This window comes from Microtus pennsylvanicus, chromosome 11 (assembly GCF_037038515.1).
Source record: "Microtus pennsylvanicus isolate mMicPen1 chromosome 11, mMicPen1.hap1, whole genome shotgun sequence".
Classification (NCBI taxonomy): domain Eukaryota; kingdom Metazoa; phylum Chordata; class Mammalia; order Rodentia; family Cricetidae; genus Microtus; species Microtus pennsylvanicus.
In genome coordinates this window covers 53,008,323-53,027,324 of record NC_134589.1, presented here as the reverse complement: position 1 = coordinate 53,027,324, position 19,002 = coordinate 53,008,323, and the positions used below count along the sequence as shown (strand labels likewise).

Sequence of the window (19,002 nt, the reverse complement as noted above, 5' to 3'; positions counted from 1 at the left end):
ACTTGGTCATTATCATCCTGGTGTGGGCGTGGCAGCAGGTGTGGTGCTGAGAGGGGCAGAGTGGGGCAGGCAGAGGCAGGCTGGGCCTGGCAGGGCCCACCCCTAGGACACACCTCCTAACCTTTCTAATCTTATGAAGAGTTCCACTCCCTGGTGACTAAGAATCCAAATATAGGAGCCTCTGCAAGCCATTGTTATTCAGACCACCTGGGGGATCAGGAGACCAGCACTGAGTCACCTCTGAGAAGTACAGGTCATCTCAGCCAAGCCATCTGGGCAGGCACTGTCCGAACTGTGTAACAACAGTAAGAGGAGCCACTACCACCTAGTGCAGAAGTACCAGCTCTGTGTGCAGTAAAAAAGAAGGAGGTGCTTTATGTGCTGGAAGGTCCAGGAAGACCAAGGAACTGTGGTTAGCATACATCAGCATCCTGTGGCTTACGTGTTTGAGAGAAAGGATTGATTTGCTTTTATTTTGTGTTTTTTGTTTAGCACATATATGTTAAGAGATGTTGGCCTTGACCTGGAACTAGGTCATAGAATGGTAAACTTAGTAGGTTCAGCCAGCCAGAGCTCCCAGTGAGCTCCCATGAGCATCTTGGTTGGGAGGGTGAAGGGGAATTGGCAATGATGGCACCGTAGTGTGCGAGTCCCTCCTCCTGACCACACTGTTGACTGTAAAAAGTCTAATTACGTGAATAAGAATTTACATTCTAGGGTTGGTCGGGTAGCATTTAATCAAGGCCACATTCCCAAAGGAAAGCATACAGACAGGTTCTCTCACCTGCATGTTATCCCTTAGCTTCTTACTTTGGAAGCTATTCCTAGTGGCACTGGGTTATATAATAGATATCAGAGATCTTACAGTTGCAATTAGTAGGATTTAGTGTATGTAAACTGTCTAAAGATGGAGACCCTCTCCGCCCTATGCTCAGGCCTGAGGTCTGGTAAGCTGTAACAGTTATGTCTTCAGGATATTGTTGCTACTGCCTGAAGAGGACCTTCTAGGAAAGGTGGGCTAAAGCATCTCAGACAGGACTGAGGTAACACCAGGTTTACCAATTAGATTATGTCTACTAGTTTGTGTTGCTTGCTAATAATTTTTATAATGTTTACTTATATTTTTGAAAGTTAAGATATTATAGTCACAGTGAATATAATAAATACAAATAAATAGACAATGAGATGGTTCATTACTGAGAAGAGATTTCAAGAAATAGCATTAAAATAAAAAAGAATTAGATTACACACAAATGAGTGCACAGACTGTTTCTAGAAGGGTCACAAGAAATGAGTGATCTTGCTGACTATAGAAGGAATAAGTTGGACTGAAATGAAGCTTACAACTCAGTGTAGCCCTTTGTACATCTAAAATTAATGCCATGAATGATTAATTTTAAAACCAGGTCTTGCAGGGCAGTGGTGGCTTGCAGGGCAGTGGTGGCATGCGTGCCAGCTTTAATCCCAGCACATGGGAGGCAGAGGTAGGCAGATAGATTTCTATGAGTTTAAGACTAGTCTAGTCTACACAGTGAGTTTCAGGACAGCCAGGACTACACAGAGAAACCCTGTCTCCAAAAAAAACTAACAAAAGATAATGATAATTTTTAAAAAATAACAAATGGGTTGAGTATAGTGGTGGACACCCTAATTCCAGCACTCAGGAGGCAGAGGCAGGTGGATCGCTTGAATTCAAGGTCAGCCTGGTGTACAGCCAGGACTACTTAGAGAGTCTTTAAAAAAACAAAAACAAAACAAAACAAAAAAAAACAGATCTCACCTTGGGGATCTTCCTGAGAGGTAGAGTGCACGCATGCTTATACCCAGGGTTCAAACACCAGCACTGCAACCAAAATTACTTTAAACTACAGTTCTGGTGCTAGAGAAATGGCTCAGTGGTTAACAGTGCTTGCTGTTCCAGAGGACCGGGGTTCAGTTCTCAGCTGCCTATAACTCCACTCCCAGTGGTCTGAAGCCCTCTTTTGGCCTCTGAGCACCTGCACACTCGTGACACACACACACATTAATAAAATAAAATCTTTAAAATATAATTGGTAGTTTAAATATAGATATTCATTGTTTTTAAAGTCTATTGTATATAATTAAATATGATAGCATGTCATAAACCCAGAGGCAAATCAAAACCCATTTTTGTAGACAGACACAAACCTAACACTGAGACAAGAAGTAGTGTAGCTTGTCTTTGAGGAACTTAGTAACGTGCAGCAAGCAATGTGCCCTCCCAGTATGACCTCATTCTACACGGCAAACCAGTTCCATGGGCTGTGGGATACTACGTGGCCTTTCCAGGCCTCGAATCTATTGCGTGGAGATCAATTGAACCTCTAATTTAAAGCCACTTTTTATAATGAAAGAGGTTATTTATGGGCACATTCTACTCGTGTGAACAGCATGGAAGTAGAATATGGGTTGTACTTAAAGGCTAAGTAAATTAAGAAAATTACATGTCTTAATTAATCTATCCACTGAGCAGAACAATAGGAAAGGGGGGCAGCATGGGGCAGTGGCAGTGCTGAGATGCACTTCATGACAGCAGGGCCGTGTCATGTTGGACGTTGGCTATGGTCGGACACCTGACACTAGGAGGACTTCCATAGAAAAGCAGGAGGAGCCTCACACTCACTGTCACTCACTGTCATGTCATTGCATCATGTCAGGCTTGGCCTGTGCTCCCAGCAACAATTCATAAGCTGATTCTGAATTTGTCTTTTACACCACTGTGGAGTCTGCTGCCTCAGTGAGGAGAACGGGCACAGCCAGTGCGATCTGTAGCTCCCTTCCATTCACAGGCCCACACGCTCACGCAGGATGTCTGTGCCTCTTGCCCTCTCAAGGCCCTGTGTTGTTGCTCTTTTTCCCCCTCCTCACTTTCTTTTTTTTGGGGGGGGGGGGTTGGGGTTTTTTTTTGTTTTGTTTTTTGAGACAGGGTTTCTCATAGCTTCGGAGCCGATTTTGGAACAAACTCACTCACTCTGTAGACCAGGCTGGCCTCGAACTCACAGAGATCCACCTTCCACTGCCTCCCAAGTGCTGGGATTAAAGGCATGTGCCACCACTGCCTGGCTCCTTCTTTATTTTCTTTCCTTCCTTCCTTCCTTCCTTCCTTCCTTCCTTCCTTCCTTCCTTCCTTCCTTCTTTCTTTCTTTCTTTCTTTCTTTCTTTCTTTCTTTCTTTCTTCCTAGTCCTTAATTGAGATGTTTGGTAATATGGTGTAGCTATCTATTGTTCTCTCTTACCTTTTCTTTTTTCCTTTGCTGTCTGTGTATATGTATGTGTGTGTTTACACTCACACATGCACAGAAGTCGGTTCTCTTTCCACCACATGGTTCCCAGGGATTTAACTTCATTTGTCAGGCCTGGCCTTCCCTCTCTTCTCTGAAAGCTGGGGTAAACTGGGGTGAGAAAGGGACAGATTGAGAGAGAGCCCTCCCTGAGTGTAGTCATTAGCATCAACAGTCTTAGTAGTGTCGTGGTTTTGAATGAGCTCTTGGGGTAACTAGATGGCTGAGTATGCCTATCTTCTCTCCCATGATTGGACGATGACTCAACCTGTAGCTGAACTCCTTCGAGCAGCTGTGCATCAACTACACCAACGAGAAGCTGCAGCAGCTGTTCAACCACACCATGTTCATCCTGGAGCAGGAGGAGTACCAGCGCGAGGGCATCGAGTGGAATTTCATCGACTTTGGTCTCGACCTGCAGCCTTGCATAGACCTCATAGAGAGACCTGTGAGTGCTTCCTGTGCTGTTTGAGCAGAGACTTTCATTTTCTTTCTGGCATAATCTGAGACAGACAGTTTAGGAAAATGGTACTCTGATGATGCAGTCCATGTATAAGCTAGTGTTATTGCAGGCAAAGCCTTTATTCGGTCTCCTTTTTTGCAGCTGTGACCTCCCTGTCCTTGAGTTTGTGTGTGTTTGGATAATGTGCTGTAGGCCTCACAGACCGCAGAGACCAGTCTGGTGGAGGCTCTGGTGTGTACTTGTCAAAGGGCGTGTGGAGCTCTCTTGGCACACATCCTTCTAGGTAATCCAGGGACGTGTCGCTGAGAACAAGATATGTCATGTGAATTCAGTTTTTAGATAACCGAATTCAACCTTGCCTTTTTGGAAGTGCTTTTTATTTTGACAGTTTTGTTTTGTTTTGTTTTTTTAAATTATGTTGGGGCATTCTTTTGGCAGATACATGTTTAAGGACAATCTTAGCATCAGAATTTATTCTCTTGTTGACTTGGGTTTCTACTGCCTGACGGTTAGCTTTTAAAGAGCAACAAACTATTAACTTCACTTTCCAGGTACCACAGCTGTTGTGTTTAGAGCAGAAAGTCTCCGCTTGCCTTGGCCGTGAGAAGAGCTGCTTCCAGGTCCATGAGCACCAGTGAGAGTAGCATTCCTCTCACGGCTTAGCCCTGGCGAACAGTTAGTCGGTAGAAACGATTAGCTGGTTGTGTTTTCAGTTAATTTTACAGATATATTCCTGTGACTGTTACTGGATTAGGACAGGATGTTTTAAAACCCTTAAGTATGTCCTAGAAATGCAGGGTGAGGGAGCTAGGGGCTTACAGGAGAGCCTAGGGCATGCCACTGCTCCTCCAGGTCCCAGTCTTGAGACCAAAAAACAGATCACAGTGGGAGCTCATGGCTTTGCATGGCATGGGCTCTATGTGGTGCATGGTGCATGGAGAAAAGTCAGAGCCGCAGCAGGCCAGCAGCAACACAGTCTTCACAGAAGCAGATGCCATGAGAGAATGTTTTAGGGAAGATTGTTGGCAGGACTTGGTGACTGAGTATCACATTGAAATAGGAAGTATTGGGCTGGACAAGTAGAGCAGTATTGGGCTGGACAAGTAGATATACCTAGGCACTCAGGCAGAAGATGAGTTCCTTCCCACTTCCCTCTCCTCCCTGCCCTCTTCTGGCCTCCATGGGCACCTGCATGCATGTGCTCAGACTCACAAAAATAACAAATCTAAAACAAAAAAGAATTTAGGAGTGTTTTCATTCAAAGGGATTGGAGATTGAAATTATAGTAAAAGACAAATGTTTCTGTGACCTTAACATCGGTGTAGTGGTTCATCTCTCAAAACCCTGACGGTAGTCCCAGCTATCTGCCCCGTGACCCTGGCTCAGTGGCCCCAGCTGTCTGCCCCGTGACCCTGGCTCAGTGGCCCCAGCTGTCTGCCCCGTGACCCTGGCTCAGTGGCCCCAGCTGTCTGCCCCGTGACCATGGCTCAGTGGCCCCAGCTGTGACCATAGCTCCTCCAGGAGTGGCAAACATGGATAATATGGACTTTCAAACCTCTTTAGCTGATCAGAAACCCTGAAAGTTCTTTGAGAAGGAGCTGTGGGGTAAGGGTCTCAAAAAGGAGTCCTGTGTCCTGTGTACCTTGTAGTCCAGTCAGCCGGTGCCGGTGCTGTGCCTGTTATATCTTCACATTGCTTTATTTGTACCATAACCTCTACTTGCCTTTAAAATAGTATTTGTGTATACAGCTAGCTCTTCACCCAATAAATACTTGAAAAATGGATTCTAAAGTTTTGAACCCACCCCCCAGAAAAATCAAACAAACAAAAAAGCAATTTCACAAGAAGGATGCAGAATGTGATTCGGTGCTGTGTCTGTCACATGCCGGCCGTGCTGGCTCTGCAGCAGTAAGTGGTGGCCCAGAAGCACTCCTGAGTAGACCACTGCTATCTGCTTTATTAAGATATAATTCATATACATCAGTCTGCCTGTTAAGGCTACAAGTCAGTGGTTTGGGTTTTGTGCTATATCATAACATTACGAGACCATCGCCATTAATTCTACATTTTCATAACCTTACCCCACTAAAATCCTCATACATGTAACAGCCCCCTCCCCCACCACACACACATGCCCAGCGTGTTACTGCCCATGTACTTTCTGTCTCTGGATTTGCCAAGGTGTTTGAAAGTGACTGCTGACTTATGTTATCACTTTTGATAGTTTATCAGTCAGTATCCTGCTGCCATGATAGAACAAGGCCGCTAACAGAGGGAAGAATTTATTTGGCTTATGGTTTCAGAGGGATGAGAGTCCATCGTGTCGGGGAATTGTGGGAGCAGACAGCAGGTGTGGTGGCAGGAACAGCTGGAGAGTGAACCTGGAATGGTGTGTGACTTTAAAACCTCCAGTGCTTCCTCCAGCAAGGCCAAGCCTCCCCAAGCATCTCCATCAACTGGGGATTGGTTATTCAAATGCCAGAGTCTGGGGACATTTTCATTCACACAGCCACACCATGCTGCACTTAGTAATAGCTTTAGGTGTTTTACCAACCAGAAACGATACAGCTTATTTAATCACTACTTAAAATCTTAAGTTGTTTAGCATGTGAAATGTCTTGAGATAACTGGTTAGTTTTAGTTTTATAGTATATCCAGCCAGCCACTGAACACAAAATATCCACTTCACCCCTCCACTCCCTCCCATCCCCTCCCTCTGGCATCTGTATTTGATGCTTTCATGGAATTAGTTTACTTGCAATGTACATATTTCAGGGTTTATTCAGTAAGTTATCCATTTCTACAAGGATATTAGTAGTTTATGATCATGTTTGAATTATTAGTTTGTTATGACTTGGACATACTTTCCATTCTAGAGATTGTTTTTTTCCATAGATCTTCATGAAGCTAATCATCTTAGCAGTGACCTGTCACCCCTGTGGTGCCAGTGTCAGTTGGTCAGTCTCCTCTGCCTTTCGTTAACAGGCCAATCCTCCCGGCGTGCTGGCCCTCCTGGATGAAGAATGCTGGTTCCCTAAAGCCACGGATAAAACTTTTGTTGAAAAACTGGTTCAGGAGCAAGGTTCCCACTCCAAGTTTCAAAAGCCACGGCAACTGAAAGACAGAGCCGACTTCTGCATTATCCACTATGCAGGGAAGGTGAGAGCCCTTAGGGACAGCGCGACTGAAGAGCTGCATGGTGGGGCTGAGGGGCTGAGGGGCTGGCTCGCTGCACAAGCATGGGTGGTGGGGCTGAGGAGCGGGCTCGCTGCACAAGCATGCGTGGTGGGGCTGAGGTTGGGTCTTCAACACCCACATCAAAGTCACGCATGGTGGCGTACACTTAACCCCATGCTGGGAGGCATGGTGGGGAAATAGGTCCCAGGGTTCACTGCCAGCCGGTAGCTGAAATGGCTGAAATAGAAAGCTATAGGATCAGTGAGAGACTCTGCTCAAAACGTAAGGTGGAAAGCGATACACAAAGATACCTAAGTGGACCTGGCTCCATGTGTGCATGCTTACACCACACACACACACACACACACACACAGAGCCTCTGGGAATGGTGGTGCACACCTCTACTGCCAGTACATTTTGTGTAGCGTAAGGTGATGGTGCACATGCCTGCATATTTAAATATACTATTTCAGCTACCTGACCGTGGAGAGAGTCCAGTCTGAGGATTGGTTAGTGAAAGCCTTTGATTAAGGTGGCAATTATTTTTGTGTTTGGTTTGTGTTCTCTGGCTCTGGTGCGGGGCAGGTGGACTATAAGGCAGATGAATGGCTGATGAAGAACATGGACCCTCTGAATGACAACGTGGCAACTCTCCTGCACCAGTCGTCAGACAGATTCGTGGCTGAGCTTTGGAAAGATGGTGAGGATGAGCCTGTGTTTGATTTAAGCTTGGCCTGAATCCTCTGTAGTTAAGGTTTATTTACGGTTCTCTCACCTACATTTGTGTTTGTATATATCCATATGTTTTTATTACTTTAAATCTTCCCCTAGAGCAGGGCTGCCGTTATGTCAGAAGTTGTCCATTTTATGAAGACCTGGATTAAGAAATAAATAACAAGACACTTGCCCCCTTAGTCAGATGGCTGTGAAGAATATGGAAGCATTACACATTCAAAGCCACAAAAAGTTACGGGATCCTTCAGGCTCCCCAGTGACAGTTGAAGTTAGGACTTAAAGGCACAGGCACAACCAAAGAAGATCCTTTTCCTGGTGCTGACACAGGTCTAGCAAGCTGCATCTTCCATCATGCACATATGCACACGCATGCACGCAGGCACAGTAGCTAGTGAGTAAATGCTTCAGTATCCTGTGTGCAGGCCAGCGCCTGTGTCCATTGCTCCCCATAGTTCTTCTGTCTGTAGAGACCTCAAGTGTTTGCTGATTTCTGGTGACACTTACCACAGGCTAGATTTTACTAGGATACAGAATGCTGTATTTCTTTAGACCTCATGGGAGCACACGCCTAGAGCTTAGCCGTCTGCCACCCTTCATCCTAGTTATGCCCCTCTTCCTCACCTCGGGTGACCACCACGGACTCAGTAACCAACTCACTTCGCTTTCTTGATAACATCCCAAGGAGTCTTAGTCCAGCTGTCTTCTCAGAGGCAGAGAGAAAGAAGCACAAGAAACAGAGAGGGCTTTGGGCAAATATGCAAAGGAAGGAGAAAGGGAGGGACGAAGAGAAAATCTCCAGGGGAACAGTGACCATGTGAAGGGCAGTCCTCTTGGAAATGACCGTACGTTCCAGGTCCTTGTATAGGAGGGAGCTCCTAGGGGTGGGGCATGCCACTCATGTGCACGCTTGTGCCCTGTGAAGAGGTGTGCCGAGACTATACAAAGGGGGGGGGGCTTTAGAGAAGGCTGGCTCTCCTGCAAGTGCACAGTGTCCCTTGCAATGACCTAGTTAGTCTAAAGTGCTGTCTAAGTACACAGCAGAGGATCTTGGGCCTTGCTCGGTCTGCGGTTTCAGAGTTGGCCTGTTCTAAGTCTTATCACCATGGGATCTGAGAAACTGAACATGAAGCAGGAGAAAGGCCCAGGCTCGGGTCACTCCAGGCCCTGGTGAAGAGTTGGCAGTGTGGACATGGGAAAGTCTCTCAGAGGAGTGGTGTGTGGTGCTGCTTGTCATAAATATTTGCCAGCCCCAGGGGGTAGGTCATGCGCAGCCCCACCTTCTAGGTCAAAGAACAAGTTAGAGTGACTTGGAGCAGGAAAGCGAGTAGGGTGAGCTGGTGTGGAAGTGGAAAGCCAGCACTCAGGAGTCCATTGTGGCTGGATAGTAAGGCTGGGCAGAAGGGTCAGGAAGCAGGAAGTGAGGCTGAGGTGATGTTTGAGGCCAGGCTCAACCCTAGTGGCCTGACCCAGATGGAGAAATGTGTAGACGTCATTGAATCAAGGGCACCCCCCTGAGTTTGTTCAGTCTAAATGTAATAAGGTGGGTTGTTGTCTGGGCAGACTGGTGAAGCTCCCTGGAAGTGAGGGGTGCAGGAGGTGACAGAAAGGAGTAGGTCTGGGGGGGATGCAGAGGGAGAGGGCAGAGAAGGCCGACGAGGGCCCCAGAGACTAAGTAGGAGAAATTAAGTTCTGGACTTGCACGCACTCTGGTAGCATGAACCCCCTTTGACCTCCTGTCTGTTTTCCTTACCCGAACTGTTGTGTGAGACCCTGGCTGAGCGCTTAGCCTGTGTTCGTAGCCACACTGGCACTCCACCAACGCCTGGGAGATGATCGGAAGCATAAATATCCGTGCCCTGCCCCAGACACACTTGCCATGCAGTGAGGACTCAGGCAAACTGGGTTGTCTTTGCTCCCAGCTTCCTGGACTTTCCTCCTTCCACCTTTCTTTAGTTGCAGATACTGGAGAGGGGCAGGTTTTAGAACTGAAGATCTATGGGTAAGGATGGAGACTGTGGCCTGAGTGATTGAGTGCACGGGGGTCACAGACGATGGGCCTGAGAGCTGGGGCCATGCATGGAGAATCCACCTCCATCTTGATATGAGCGCAGACACACCCTTCCAACCCTCATCGTCCGTGTTAGTCTGACCATGCAGGTTACACTGTACGCCCAGCTGGTTTTTAGCCCAGTACCTGCTACAGATGCGTGGGTTGAGTGCAGTGGCCGCTCTTGTCAGAGGTGAGAAGTCTCATCTGCGCCAGGTTTGGTTTGACTCTGCTAGCTTCTACTCTAGAATAATCCAGTGTTGGCTCTCTTGAGAGTATCACTGTTAGCTGAAAGTCCTGTGGCCCACCAGCATAGTGGACAGTTGGTTAAATCTGAGACAAGAGATCTCAGTGCACATGCTGTTGTAGAGCAGAATACAAGTAGAGAGGCAGCCCTGGGCTTTTCTAGGCTTGAGGACTGGATTTTACACACAAGGTCAGTGGCAGGCTCAGAAGTCAGGTGAGGGAGCCAAAATGGGGACTTGTCACTGTCCCTCAAGATTTAGAGGTCTCTTGGGCTAAGAGAAACTTTTTCCTGGTGAAATGTAATTATTTCCTTTTTGTGCCCCTGGAATGCAAGAACAGAGAAGGATGAGTTGAACACAATGGAGAATATACGATGGTTGCATACAGCTTGCCTAAGGCAGCACAGTCCTCTGAGCTGAAGACACTTTGTGTTAAAATCCAGTTGATGTGAGAGCTTCACACAGCTTTCTCAAGGCCGGACCAAAAGGAATGCATGTATTCATGGCAGCCCTGCCCTAGAGATCCCTAGTGCCCCGCTTTTAGTAAAAGCTGTTGTTGGGAATCTTTCAGCCAGCTACATAGGAACTCATGCCCTTCCTTGTCCCTTACATAGGTAAACAGCAACAATAAAGCTTGCATTGTTGTGTACGGTGCCCCCTAGGGCACTTGCGTGAGTGATGGCATGATCAAAACTTTAAAGTTATTGTACCGTTTGCTACAGCAGAGCTTGAGTAGTTAGCCAATTCTTTAGACATTTGTATTTGAAGTAAATTATGTTTCCAAAATCTGTACTGGAAATTTTGGCAGTAATTTATCTTGGCACTCTGACTTAACCGCAGTCTTGCCCAGAAGTACTAATCGCAAGACAGATTAACTAGCGCCTCGTTACTCCTACGTGTTGTCAATATGACATACATGGTGCTCACACCTGGAGTTGGGAATATGCTCTTTTGATTCAGCTTAAATTTATTACATAAAGAATTTTATCCAAATGCACAGATTCTCGAAACAGTAATTTTTGCATAGGATCTGCCCTGGACTGGCTACTTTGGTGGCCCCATTTCAGAGTTTACTTGTGATGTCAAATGTCTCTCACACTAACTGAAGTGTTTGTGTATCTGCTCTTCTGTCCTGTTTTCACTGTTTCTCTGCTTTAGAGATTCAGAATATTCAGAGAGCTTCTTTCTATGACAGTGTTTCTGGTCTTCATGAGCCGCCAGGTGAATGCATACAGCCTGCAGGGCCTCCAAAACAGAAGGCTTTTAAGGCCGCAGGAGAAACGGTGGGGTGGGGGCTGGCTGGGAGGCCTGGGAGGCGGGGTTGGTTTGGGGTTTCTGTTCGTTTTGCTCATAGGCCTGCATGAACGTCCCATTTCATGCTCCGTTTTATTATACTTCAAGGCAAGTGTTTGCGTGAACAATCAGTCGCTACTGCCTACACATCGCTTGTTATTTTACGCACAGCACTGGCAGTGTTGCGTATTAAAGGTGTCGCTGCCTTTTCCACCTGTGCCATTTTGATACACACTTCCCGCGGATTGTCAGGAACTGCTCTGCTAAACGGTGTCTCTTCTGTCCCTGAATCACACTTTACATTCTCGGCTCTTAAGGAATTCTAAGAAGTTTCTCTTGAAACTACTACATTTTGTGAGCAAATTTGTGCTTACCTCAGGATCGTTGGTCTCATCCTTGTTCCTTTGGCTTGGATTTGGGACATTAACTGGCTGTTGGCCTTTCCTTTTGAACTGGAGGCACTGAACCTGTTTATAAGGCTTGATGTATTCATTTTGAGACATCCCAATGGAATGTTCTTAGAATTTATGCTTTGCTCTTACAATTGACTCCAAATATTTAGATTTTGTACTATTTTCAGATATATCCTAGGGCCAGAGGGTAGTATGGATCTCACTTAGTCTTCCAATCTTTTTAATGAAATTATAAAGTAACAATATTTGAAGATAAAGTCAGTTTCATCTTATAAAGTGTATGAATTTGGAACATGAGAACGCTAAAGGCTAAACCCATCTCAGAGGTTACTTCTTTAAATGGTCTAGACCTGTGCTGTTTATGCATGTAAAGCTACCTCCCTCAGCTCCAGCTGGCACGCTGTGAAGGAAGCCAACTGCAGGCTTGGAGTGGGAGTACAGACTAGGAGATGACAGGCAGCAGAGCCCACAATGAGAACTCCCCGGGATTCTCACGCAGAAACCTTTAGCCCAGTTGTCTTTGGCCCTGGGGAGCCCCAAGGGTGCAGAGGAAGCGAGAGGAAGGCGAGCTAAAGCAATTTTTCAGACTTTTACAGTCTTATGACTTGTGCTCTATCAAAGGTTGGCATTTTGAGAAAGGCTGAGGCAGAAGATCACAGGTTTGAGGTGAGCATGGGCTATAGAGTCTCAAAACAACAGAAAAGTTAGCAAAATCTCTTTATGATGGCTCAGAAGCAAAGTGCCCTCTCTGGAGGTCTCTGAAGGAACAGTCAGGGCCTGTTGTTGGGACCTCACATTTCCCTGAAGAGATAGAGGAAGTTGCTGGAGTGAGCTGCAACCCCACACACCGGTCTCCATGGGTAGCTTGACCTGACCCTGCTCTGGGAGAATTGATATGTCGGGTGCACAGACCAGACATTTGATTGTACTGGCAAGATCCAGGGGAGAAGCCCTCATTTCAGTAAACAAGCAGCTAGCTTCTCGCATTCCCACCGAGCACTAAAGCTGTCTGTCTCTGACTCACAGTGACTTTTGGTTGAGCTCCTCAACCGAAGTGGCAAAGGTCTCAGACTCTTCTCTCAGATCCCGCCCACTCATCTATGCAGACCTTGACTTTGTCAATATTATGCAGCAAAGTTCTTCTCTCCTCAAAACCTGTTTATAGGTCTGAGAGACCCCATGGGAAGGTGTAGGGTTTAGAGATGAATATCCGAGAGGCTGTGTTTTCGGTGCTTTCCTGGAAGACAGGACAGTTTCTGGGACTGACTGTGTAGGGCTTGACATGCTGGCCTCTAAGGAGACACTGGCAGTCCTGCACGCTGATATGGATGCTGTGCTTCCAAGTGATTGTCGCCAGGGCTGTGTAGGCCCTGCCCCTAAAACAAAACAAAAAGGATAAAAAATGAGCCTGGGGTGGAGATGTTGAGAAGCACCAAAGAACATATAAGAAAGGAGGAAGGACTGGAGTGGAGGGATTCCCAACTTAAACATGTGGGTCCTCCAGGCTTCTACTATAGCCTCAAGGAATGATTTGTTTATTGTGGAGTCCAGATTTCTGAAGACAGAGCAGATACGGAAGATGCAAGGACACTGAGCACACAGAGAGCAGTACCTCAGAGTCAGTGATGCTGGGGCTACTCCGTGCTTCTAGACTTGCATGGTTTCTAACCATCTACCTGACACTGAACTGTGCCTACACGCCCTTCGTATATGGTACCAGTCAGGTGTTGAGGCCCACATGGATTGCAGCCAACAGACCTGAAAGGTACCAGGAGAGAAAAAAGACCACCAAATGTGGGAATGCCATGAAGCGAGTTGAGCTGCTGGCCGAGGCTCCCTACAACTGACCATCTTGCCGAGAAGCCGTCTTGAGATACAGTAGCAGTACTTAACTGGACTGAGAGTCAGATTTGCCTTAATTTAGGGGAAAGTGCTTTACTTTAGCTGTGTTCAAAACCTGCCGTGAGGATCTTCTGGCTCTACAAGCAGTCTTGTCCCTGTCCCTGTCCCTGTCCCGATAGCATGGTGTGTCCTGTAGCCCTGCGCTGGGGAGGCTGCGGCAGCAGACCCACAAGGCCAGCCTGAGCTACACAGTGAAACCTCTCAACACACTTTTTAAGAAGCCATCAGTGGAAGTTCCATTTAGGAAAAGCAAGAGGCATGGCAGGACAGTGCTCACCACTGAGTGGCAGAGTTGTCCAGTGGCCACAGTGCCTGTCCTAATACCACCCTAGGGGCGGGGCTTGGCTGTCTGTGCTTAGTGACATCTTCATCTTTCAGCTGGATGGATGTTGTTGTACATGGTCCATGATACCTTTTTATCTTGACTGCTGTATGATGTTTTTTGGTTTTTTTGAAGGGCCTACCACCCAACTCCCAAGTAAATCACACACACGGAAGCTTATTATTACTTATGAATGCCCAGCCTTAGCCTGGCTTGTTTAGTGCCAGCTTTTCTTAAATTATCCCGACTACATTTTACCTCTGGGCCTTTATCTTTCTCTATTTCTGTATGCCTTTCTTTACTTCTTTCTCCATGGCTTGCTGTGCAACTAGGTGACTCCTCTCCTTGTTCTCTGGCTCTTCTTTTTTTTCTTCAGTCTCTAGTCTCCTTCTATTTATACTCTCTGCTGGCCCCGCCTTTCCTTGCTCCTGGCCGTTCATCTCTTTATTAGGACCATCAGGTGTTTTAGACAGGCGCAATAACACAGCTTCACAGAGATAAACAAAAGCAGCGTAAACAAAAGCCACACACCTGAAAAGAATGTTCCTCAACACTGGGGTTTTACCAATTGAACACTCAAGGAGAAATATCATTTCGGCACTGGGGTGACTGATACCTGACAAGGACACGGGTCACAGGAGCATGGGAAGTGGCCTAGCTTTTTTGTTCATTGGTTTGTTTTTTCAAGACATGGTTTCTCTGTGTAGACGTGACTGTCCTGGAACTCTTCTGTTGACCAGATTGACCTCATAGAGATCCACCTGCCTCTGCCCCCCAAGTGCTGGGATTAAAGACGTGAGCCACCACACCCAGCTTGCGCTAGTTCTTGATGTTCAGAAATGTGCATGTTGCTATGGCTGCATCTGCAGCTGCTTTAATTATGAGAAGTAATAACTGTCTATTTTCTTGTTTTGTTTTTAATCAAATCCACATTAACTTGTAGTGTCCCCAGGTTTAGCTAGTAGACAGTCAGGATGGACCACCAATATCCATATAAATCCTAGTATCAACCTGACAGGAAGAGGCAGATGAACCATTGCCCTGTGGGAGAAGAGGGTGGGGAGGGAAGGGAGAGCCATGCCAGTCCTCTGGTTTTCTAGTGCTTGGGTAAGAAAGCTTGCTTTCTTTCTCCTTCAATCCCATGATCTTATCAATCTCTGCCTCCTGGAATCTATGAAAAATTTCTTTCTTTTTTTTTTCTTCCTTTTTTTAAATTTATTTATTTATTATGTGTACAACATTCCTTCCATGTGTGCCCACAAGCCAGAAGGGGGCACCAGGTCTCATTATAGATGGCTGTGAGCCACCATGTGGTTGCTGGGAATTGAACTCAGGACCTCTGGAAGAGCAGTCAGTGCTCTTAACCACTGAGCCATCTCTCCAGCCCCCTCTGAAAAATTTCTATGTCCGCTAAGATTATTCCACCAGGCTGGCCCTGAGCACCAGCTACGTGCAGGTTGTAGATCTGCAGGTGCTGAGTAGGCGCCACTAACTCAGCAGGGAAGTATTCTATTGCTGCGAACATTGTGTGTGTGGGGGGGGGGGGGGGACCTGAGGCTTGCCGCACTGGAGACTGTTGCCAGGAGAATGTAGTCTATGCTTAGCCGTCCCTGACTGGCTATTAAAGTGGACAGGGAGTAGGTTTCCTCGCTCTTCTGACTCACATTAGCGACAGTAAATTTCAAACACTTCAAAAGGCTTAGCAGATACTAATGTTTCTGCCAGATCTTTGAAAATGTCTTGTGCCTCCTCATCTCCTAGGTTGTCCTCCACAGGCAGGGACAGTTAAGGTCCTTGGCCCTAGACAACGTCACCCTCTATAAAACCTGGTGATGGCAGTTTTATGGTGAGATAAATGACAGATCCCCTTTTCTGAAATTATAAGTATAAAATCCACCTAGTTTCTGACTGTCTAAGATTCACAGGGCAGTAAAGGGTAGTGGAACATTTGGCAGTTGTTTGCACCGTCCAGGGAGCCCAGGGTGGACCCACGTGCCCACCACCAGCCCTAGCCGGGCTTGGCGACCGAGGGCTCTGCTCACTGCAGCCTGCTGATGCTCTCGTCTGAATTTTCATTTTCTGCCTTTCTCTGCTTCTGTTCTCGTCATTTGCATAAGGAAAGACCCTTCTAGAATAGAAATTTATCCGAGTCGTGGTTTTTAATGAAATCATACGCTTACTGATGTGCTCCTAGTCATTAATGACTCTCCTCCAGTGTCTCTCTATTACCAACAGGACAGTTTCGCTCAGTGGTGGAAGCCAACCCTAGTTTTAAGTGGTAAATTCTAAAACAACCTGAAAGTTTAAAGTATTAATTTTTAATAAACTTGAATAATTTCAAAGAGCAATCCAAAGCTATTAAATTTGAAATCAGGCTGATGATGGCAGTGCTTTTGATTATTGGCATTGTGAGCTGGACCTGTGGCACGCAGGTTACAAAACTGCCCCACCGCTGGCCTACTGCAAAGCTAATGTCATGAATCTTTGGGAAGTAAGTGTGGCACCATCTCTCTTGTGGCAGTGATAATTTGTTCTTTTGGTAATGTCTGTTTTCCACCAGCCACCGTTCAATCAATAGCTGCTAGGTACCCACACCACGCTCTGGCCCGCACCACGCTCTGGCCCTCACCGGGCGGTCAGGGAGACAGTAGCAGTTGTCCTGGCTTAGTGGTCATAGGTCAGAGTGACCATGGAGACAGCTCCCAAGCCCCTGGGATGTGAGATGCTGGGGAAATAGCCTCCCTGGAAAGCTGAGTCAAGCAGAAAAGATGCCTAGAACAGCGTGTGGTGTTTTCTCTGGAACTTTTCTCTAAGAGTTAAAGGTCACAGAAGGGAATTAGCCTGCTGTGCCTTGTGAGCACTGTGGGGGCAAGAGCCAAAGAAGGGTAATCTGAGGAAGTTAAGGAATTGAGACGTGCAAGTGTTGGGGAGTTGGCCATGTGGCCAGCAGGGGAGGGCAAAAAGAAAAGATGGACGAGTCCTGATCCATCGGAGGCTGCGACTGCGCTGGAATGCAGGCTTGCGGGGGAGAGGCTGGAGAGCGGCAGCAGGAGGGCCAAGCATGGTTCAGATGCCACCTCACCACGAAGCACATCTCCTCGGCTCTGTTTCGGAGGAGGGGACTAAGATCACACAGCTCATGGGTGGCAGGTGTCTGACTCTGGCTCAAGTTATGCCGCTCCTTGTATCCTGTGTGACAGACTGGGAGAAATCCCAGTTCCATTACACATCACACTGGCATAGAAGGTGAACGGACGGAAGGGTGTGGCAGCCAGGAGTGGAAAATAAATGGGACAGCAGCCCAGAGGAAGAGCCGCATAGGAGAGTTGCCGGGCCCCAGTCAGCAGGAAGGGCAATTGCCAGGCTGGAGAGCAGCAGCTGGGTGCAGGAAGACTCCCTGACTCCCAGCTTCTACCTGGATTGAGCAAAGCCCACACTGAACAGATGGTGGTAGAGAATGGATCAGTGTTATTCCTATCTGTTCCCTTCCTCCTGGCCATTGTCCTCTTCCTCCCTTGTCCAGCTTAGAGAGTCGTCCCAGGCCCTCATCTGTGTCTGTTTTCCCCTGGGGCAGCTTATCAGCCCCATAACTTGAACAGCCATGTTGACAAACCCAGTTTGCTTTGTTGTTCCAGCCTCTTTTCTTAGCAACATGCTATGGCATCTTACCTGTCCTCGGCACTCCCCTCTACTTTGGGGGATGCGGACACATCACATCCAGAGCTTAGGTCCTTTCTACCCAACCACAAGCTCACTTCTCTCCCATCTAACCCATGATCTCACCCTCCAGGTTCTCAGCTGCTCAAGCCAGAATTCTAGGAGCTGTCCTTGACACATCTCCTTTTCATATTGAGTTAATCATGCAAGCAAAGATCCTGCCATGAGAACGTGCCCTGACCCTCTGGGCCATCTCCTCTGTCGTGTCACTCATGCAGACTGCCACCAGCCAGGAGCGTGTCATCCCCCAACCCCACACGCCCTGCCCGCCCTGCACTCATTGGCCCGCTGTCTCATCCTTAGTCTTCACATACTAAATTGCAGCGCCCAGAGAGAGATCTCTTAACTATGTTTCTCCCTCAGCATCTTGCTGTTTTCTTTCACTGCACTTCCCACTTTATGATTTAAACATATTTAAAAATATGCTTTGTTCTATCACTAACATATGAAGTAAGAATGTTAATAACAGATGTTACAATACTGCATGAGACCAGATGTAGTACTGTAAAAGCAGACATCGTAGGCACTTCACAAGAGTTTGGAGAAGACAGAGGTGCCTCTGTGATGTACAGATGTGATGAAACACATCTGGTGGCTGGGCGCTAGTTAGCCGGGCATCTGTAGTTTAATCAATGAAGTGAGATGACTGAGAGCGTGGCTGGAGACGGGACGAGGGCTGATGTCTGTGCTCTTTTCTTGCCATGTCCTAGAAGGCTTTCATGTGAGCTTAGGTCCCTACCTTAGACCACAGGACTAAAAGCTAGAGGCAGAAAGGGGAGAGGCTCTGGAGAAGCTGGGAGTGGGCGTAGGCAGGGCCAAGAGAGCCCGAAGTGAAGGAGTCTGCTGTGGTGGTCAGCAGGTAAACATCCGGGGTCAAAGAAAACAGGCACAGGACAGCATCCATTGCTTTAGCAACAGGTGGGCTCCTGCCTGGACTGTACTGGGTAGGGCGGGAAGACTGGGCTAGAAGCTCACTTCCCAGTGGGCCAAATACTGGGAAGGTAGTGGAGGTGATGAGTGGCAAGCATGAACTCTGAAAAGAAGCTGGCCTCTGGTGATCCAGAAAGAGACACGGATTAACACATACTTGATGGAAGCTTACAGGACAGGAAGCAGTGATTGTTAGTAGGCTCTAGTGAAAGGGACAGAGAAGAGTGAGTCCCAGATGATGGGTGAACTCCAGGGCACAGGCACAAGGAGTCGCTTTGATACTGGCTTTAGAGGGGCAGCTCCCACACATGGGCCTGGAAACCACATAGCTCTCCCTCAGCCATCGTCCAGCTTCCATCCCAGACCTGCCTCAGGTACTTTACCCCTTGACCAGGAGCTCCTCTTCTGTAGAAACCTCACCGAAAGTCAAGATCCAACTGCAATCTTGTGCATAGA

At 47.2% G+C, this 19,002-nt stretch overlaps 1 protein-coding gene across 4 annotated transcripts in view; it reads left to right on the top strand.

Annotated features, from left to right (window-relative positions):
* Positions 1 to 19,002, top strand: part of Myh10 (myosin heavy chain 10) — a 139,167-nt gene that overhangs the window by 83,292 nt on the left and 36,873 nt on the right. For 2 of the 4 annotated variants that reach the window (XM_075992099.1, XM_075992100.1), the window contains 4 exons: positions 3,577 to 3,750; positions 6,751 to 6,924; positions 7,528 to 7,642; positions 11,128 to 11,190. In XM_075992099.1, coding sequence (XP_075848214.1) covers positions 3,577 to 3,750; positions 6,751 to 6,924; positions 7,528 to 7,642; positions 11,128 to 11,190 — 526 coding nt within the window. The remainder of the gene's footprint in view (positions 1 to 3,576; positions 3,751 to 6,750; positions 6,925 to 7,527; positions 7,643 to 11,127; positions 11,191 to 19,002) is intronic. The other 2 variants (XM_075992102.1, XM_075992101.1) reach the window with 1 other exon arrangement.